General features: G+C 39.2%; 1 protein-coding gene across 1 annotated transcript in view; it reads left to right on the top strand.

The window, feature by feature from the left end:
* Positions 1–6,607, top strand: part of LOC112163198 (atrial natriuretic peptide receptor 2) — a 96,049-nt gene that overhangs the window by 39,099 nt on the left and 50,343 nt on the right. The window contains exon 7 of the mRNA XM_024299466.1: positions 5,840–5,921. Within this exon, the coding sequence (XP_024155234.1) occupies positions 5,840–5,921 (82 nt within the window). The remainder of the gene's footprint in view (positions 1–5,839; positions 5,922–6,607) is intronic.

The raw sequence follows: 6,607 nt of genomic DNA, 5'->3' as shown, positions 1-6,607 counted from the left end.
TTAACATGTTCTTGATAATCCCCATTTTTTAAATGATTTTTTTTCAGGCAGTAGAAGTTCTTAAAGTTATAAACTGACTCATGAGATCCCTCAGTATAACTATAGTTTCTTGTTGAATGTTCAGAGCTTTTGATTGACATTTTCTCCCAAGCTTGTTTTCAAGTGGAAGGGGTGTGACCTTCCAACAGGCTCACTCTTGATTGGCGAGAATGGTTGCCATAGAAATGTTGACTCAGATCTGCTCAATCACTGCTTAGACTAGAGCTACAGATGCCAAAACTGCACCGCATTCTAACCTAAATGCAAATTCGGCAGGTGGCCATGCGGCAACATTTATAATTGCATTTTTACATCTGACATGGTGGCCGCAGAGGTTTTAAGAAAAAGTTAAATTTTACGGCCATCATTTGATTTTTCTCTAAAAGTTGACATCATTTCAAGGTCATGGTGGCAGTCCATCACGAAATCTGGCGGTGGCAGGTCTGACTGGATGATGTGTAAATGTCTCTGGGCGGTGGCCGTCCATATTACGTGCCACCGGCCGTCCAATAGGTTATATAAAAAGCAGGCCATTCTGCACCCCTGGTGGCAGTAGAGCGACCATCATGAATGTAGACGGCTGCTTGACTCACACTGCCTACATTTATGAACAATTAAAAAACAAACAAACTGGGCAGCAGCATGATATCGTAAAGATTCTGCCGATGCCTCCCCATCACTCAGACAGTTGTATTTGCATTTCTGGTATCAACATGGCAACGTTTTGTGACTAAATGGTGACAGAATCGACTTTATTTTGTTGTAGACGGAAGTAAGCCATTTCCTTCAGATGATGTCACACTCACTCGGTCCAGTTCTCATGTAGGTTTTGTTTCTAAGGATTGAAGCTGAAAGGCAAATTCCAACACTGATAAATGCTTTGTGCCAATCCTGCAGGACTACGACAAAAGTCACACATTAAACCTATCAAATATATCTCACTTTTATAGGGACGTTGGTTTGTTGCATACAGAAATTTGAAGAAATGACGTAATGTCTACTCAACCACAAAAAGTCGCTTGTCCAGCAAGAGAATAGAGATAAGAGAATGACCTTCCTGATTTGCATCAGTTTGTTACGTAATAGTGGTTAAAGGCTTTATGTGCTGCTTTAATGATGATTGGACCCTCATTAAACTCATTTATGCCGTATGTGAGAATAACAAGTCTCAGCCTATAACACAGCACAGCATGCTCGGCCAAGTCTGCTGTAAGCGCCGCTCACAACCAACAGTTTTATGTCCAACCAGAGATTCTACCCATGCCAGTTTCCACAGGAGAGCTGTGCCTGGAAGTGGGACCAGTGCTGCTGCAATGAAAACAAAATAATGGGTCCACAGTAAAAGTCAGCTACTGATCGTGTAAGCAAGCTGTCACAACGTTTTCATAAAACATAGGCGCCATTTTGAAGAGACAGTTTGTCAGAGGAAAAGCAGACCTATCTTCAAAATAAAAGTATGTGTGTGTGTGACGATCAACCTCAGGTATTTACTGAACAGAAGCTGTAAAGTTCAGAAAGCTTCCACAGGGGGAGGGGGCCCACATAGGCCCGATGAACATCTTGGGGAGGCACACTCAATGATCCTTCTTTGGGAAACGGAGTCGCTTGACTGGGCAACAAGGAAGCTTCAACTCACAAACCCAACACCTGAAATGTGAGAGTAATGTTTCAGAAAAACTAAGTTTAAAATATTTTAAACCGATTGTTTTTTGCTTTCATCTGTTTTATTAGTTAAGCAGGTTAACTGTAATAACATACATACATCAGATTAATCACAATTCAATATATAGTTAAAACAAAAAGTTATAGAATAGAAATGATCTAAACCCCATCAGAAAGAGCCTATTCTCCCATTTTTATGTTTTGGAGAAAAAGATGAATGAATTAATTATACTAGTATTGAAATGAAAATGTATTGATTAAAATTAAAGTTTTTAACCTTTATTAAATTCAAGACCGGAGCAAAAAACCCTTTCTCAGTGTCAGTCAAAGTGTATACAGATACAACGGTAATGGTTAAAGTTTCATGTTAAATAAAAATATATAATACAACATACTGTATTTACATGGGGAATGATCAGTGGTTAAAGAGCCACCACTCTGTAAATAGTATTTTTAAGGTTTTTTTTATACAGCATTTTGTTCACAATACAGGACATAAATAAACAAAACTAAGCTAAAAATTGCATTTCTGAGTATTTCTTTATTCAAATCTTTGTGAATCAGGAGCAGAAGAGAGTTTGAAAAATATTGTATTTGTTACGTAGAAAACACACCAGAAAGCTCTGTGCTCTCAGCAACATCGAGGGGAAGTGGGGGCGGGGTCCAACAGCCCCACAACTCAGGGGTGAATTTCTAATGAGCTCCAACCGCTCTGCAAAAAACTATGTCCTAGAAAATGGGACAAGTTTTTCAATTTTGGCTAAAAACGGTATAATCATACTTAAATGACCACTGGGAATGCTTTGAAAATAGATCCAAAGATGATCATAATGGACAGATTAAACTAACATGGTGGCACTAGTGCATTTGTGGTTTCTGTGCCCCCCAGGCATAGTAATTTCTGATCAAACCGACCGCTCGGATCACCAGATTTATCAGCTTTGATGATTATTCATTGGCAGTGTTGGGACTAACGCCGTTTAAGTATAACGGCGTTACTAACGGCGTTATAAATCAAGTAATTTAGTAATCTAACTAATTACTTTCATCCTCGCTGTAACGCCGTTATAGTTACTTTGTGTAAATCGCGGCGCGTTACTTCAAAGTTTGATGATCTTGCTGGAGCTGGGCGCTTCGCACCCGAGCGTTCCGCGTCAATTCTGGCCGGAAGTTGCATCAAGATACATGAGAAAATCCGGTTTCTTTTCAAAATATAACCAGTTTTTCACAATAAAAGGCCGCGATTGACAAATGTGATCATGTTTTTGTATCTAAACAGGCGGTAGATAGGGATATAAACATTACAATCACAACACAAACGTGCAAACGAGTTACTTTGCCAAGTAACTAATTACATTGAAGATGCAGTAATTGAGTTACTAACTCAATTACTTTTTGGGAGAAGTAACTAGTAACTATAACTAATTACTTTTTTGAAGTGAGATGCCCAACACTGTTCATTGGGTTTTTCAATGAAACACAATGATATTTGTTTTCAAAATTAATAAAGTATAGTTCATTAGAAAAATGTAAAGGTGGCTCTGCTAAAATTTCAGGACGGAGCTTTACTCCTGGGCACTATTTCTGCAGTTTGTTGTCGTCTGCCGGAGTTTGTTTCTTCCAGTCGCAGCGTTCCAGCGGGACAGGACTTTGAGCGGGTCACTCCAAACCTGATTTCCAGTCGTTTGTTTGTGTGATTGCTGATTCGCTCGGGGTCATCGTCCTCCAGCTCAAACAGCAGCGTCTCAGCTGGCAAACAGATGGGCTCCTGAACCAACTACCATTCACCTCACACTGTTGCACATTAACACAAACAGCAGGACAGGACAGGGTGTTCTCTGCAGCTGCAAACTTAATATGTGCAGTTTCATCGTGATCTGTACAGTTTTCACCAGACTGAACAAAGCATGATTTGCTTATATGTTTGACTTCGATATCAGATTTGTGGGGGACAAAAAATGTCTTTGGTTACAAACCAGTGAAACATCTGTTCTTCCAGAGTCCAACTTTCTGATCAGAAGATCATGACTCAGACTCGCTTAGTTTGTTTGGAAGCTAAAAAAGGAACTTTGTTTTCTTTGCACCACTCTGAGACTTTTTCATATTGAACATTGAACGTATGAGTGTAATCAGTTTGACAACAATTGATTTAAGAAAGAACCAGATGGGTCTTTTTCTGTTTCAAAAAATTGTCAACACTGTTAGAGAAGCCCAAACTCAAACTAAATATAACTGAAACTGAAATCATACTCTTCCAATCAAAGAACAAAACTCAGAATAAACTTGATGAAACATGGATGATTGTTTTTACTGTTTTTTAAGCTAATTTTAGTGGTGGTTTCTGAACACTGGATGAACCTTTACCAATTGACTGTATATGAGAACTGGATCAAGTGAGTGTGACATCACCCATAGATAATTACTTACTTTCGGCTCCAGCCAAAGAAGGTCAGTTCAGTCGCCACTTTTTTGCGATACAGATGCTGCCATGTTTGAGCCAGATATCATCAGTAAGCAGCGATTGACTGAATAGGTCTGAATCATCGTTTCAATGGCTACCACTCTCACCAATCAGGAGTGAGCATGTTGAGAAGCCACACCCCTACCATTTGAATGTTGTTCAGGCTCAAGAGAATCTGTCAATCAAACGTTTTGATTGGTCCATGAAAAGTCTATTTGCATTCACACCGTGAATAATGAGTTCCTGATTCTCAAGAAGTGAATACTTTTATTAAGGCGTCTGATTGGTCAGTTCATAACTCAAATAACTTTCATTACAGAAAAAATGTAATTAAAAAATTTGGAATATCAAGAACATGTAAAAAAAATGTAACAGAGCAAGAATGATTATTTTAAAATAATAGCTGTTTAGTTCTTTATAGAAGTCTATGGGATTTTGGTTTCTTGGAACCAGCATGGATTTCCTGTTTGGAACACAAGAGGGGAGGGGTCACTGAGTCCAGTTCTAAAACACAGTTAAGGCCTATACTTCAATAACAAAAGAGGTGGGACTAAATAAAGTTAGAGAATAGGCTGGGTCCACCCACCTGACAATAAAAAAAATCACATACACCCAAAATCCTCACAACATTATGATTTGATAGCATTTAAATGACTGATTTGATTTTTTTTATTTGATTTATTACAAACATAAAAATGACATAAGAATTCAAGCAAAATAACACACCTCTGTTGAAAAATTAAAATAAAATACAGAAAGTAAACAAATAGAGAACTAGATTGAAGAATCTAAAGTAATAAAAAAAAACTCTAACATAACTATTCTAAATCAAATTGATTTTATGGAAATTAAAGTGGTAAACATGTCTTGTTTTTTAAAGCAAAATCAAACCCCATTTTCATACCTTGGTATCAAAATCTTTTCAGGTTATTTTTATTGAATCTTGCTATCAATAACTCAAACTCATTTAATCATTTGTTGCCACGGTAATGGAAAAAAAAACTTAACTTGGGACTTATGGATAGGAAGAAGTTGGAATGTCTGCCCCTGTATGGTACCATAAGAGTGAAGTTGATTTTTTTTTTGATCGGGTCATAGTATTCTGAATGTTTACATGACTCATTTTTATTCCGATCAGGGTTTGAATCCGATTACTTGTGTCCATGTTCATTCTACTGATAAAACTCTCCGTCCTTTCACTTGCCTCCACTGGTCGTGAACTGCGATTCTTCCTTGCCTGCGACAAACGGCACGGTGGGAACTTGGACTGATCACGACTTTGTGGGTTTCGGTCATCATGTCTGACTAGATGCCCTAACCAGAGAAAATGCTGTCCCTTTCAGAGGCCATGTGTGCAAATGTCAGATTATTCCACAACCAACCACACGTAAATTCCTCTCAGTTTGGTCCATTCCAAGCGATTACAGTAATGATTGCAGTGAAATGAAATCCTTAAATTGGTTTCTTCTGTTATTTCCATCGTTTATAGCAGGTGATAAAATGCGGCTCCAGTCGGGGTCTAACCAGGAGGAACTGATGCCAGTGTTTGCTGCCTTGACCGCCTATTTTCCATCTGTGCTGCAGAAAGTCACAGCTGTGATTTTCCTGACACCGTTTGAACGTGACCTCATGTTGAACAAATGAGAACCTCACCCTCCTCCTTTTTCCCTTTTCCAGGTCTCCCGGTTCTGGGAATTGTTGCAGTGGGTTCTGGGTTGGCGCTCATCATTTTTGGAATCTCCAGCTTCCTCATTTACAGGTGAGCTTGATCAGCCGATAATTCCTGCTTTAACTCAAACAGCCGATCTGAACCTTCCTCGAAAAACATTTTTCAAACAGGACTGCAGCGCAAGATGCTGGAGCCGTATTTATCCAGCTGTTGCTACAGCAACAAGCTCAGCAGGAGACGGCATGAAAGCAGTTGTGAAGTGTGTTTAAGCTGCCAAGTGAGCCCATATAGCAGCCCCAAATGAGGGTCACTGCCACTCTCACCTAATGATCATTAGTGTGTTTTTGTGCTGGATTAATGCTGAATGCCTCGCGTTTGATCCGCTGCTGATGCCAGGCTTAGCACATTTTAGTCTGCGCTTGTTTTCCTCTCTAAGGATTACATGCTTATTTGTCAGCTGGAAAAAGTCTTTCAGTGTTTAAATCCTGTTGGGAGAAGCAGACAGAAGGCTTCCTCCTCACACAGTCAAACCTTTTTCTCAAGCTGGATTTGAAAGAAGTTGTTGATGTGGAAATTGTGTTACAAACAAACCGAAGCTTGACTTAGTGAGTGAAGTTTTCCTCAGAGTTTTGTCATTTATCAGCAGTCGAGACTGCAGAAGTGAAGTAACTTAAAAGGGTTGAAGGGAGGTGAAGTACTTCTGAGCAGTCCAGCTGCTCAGTCTGAAGGATCCTGAAGAAGGTTTGATGATTTATAAAGTCACTGTCACGTCCCCA

Source organism: Oryzias melastigma, linkage group LG12 (assembly GCF_002922805.2).
Source record: "Oryzias melastigma strain HK-1 linkage group LG12, ASM292280v2, whole genome shotgun sequence".
Classification (NCBI taxonomy): domain Eukaryota; kingdom Metazoa; phylum Chordata; class Actinopteri; order Beloniformes; family Adrianichthyidae; genus Oryzias; species Oryzias melastigma.
Note: the sequence above shows the minus strand (reverse complement) of the source record. Positions and strands in the feature narration are given on the sequence as shown.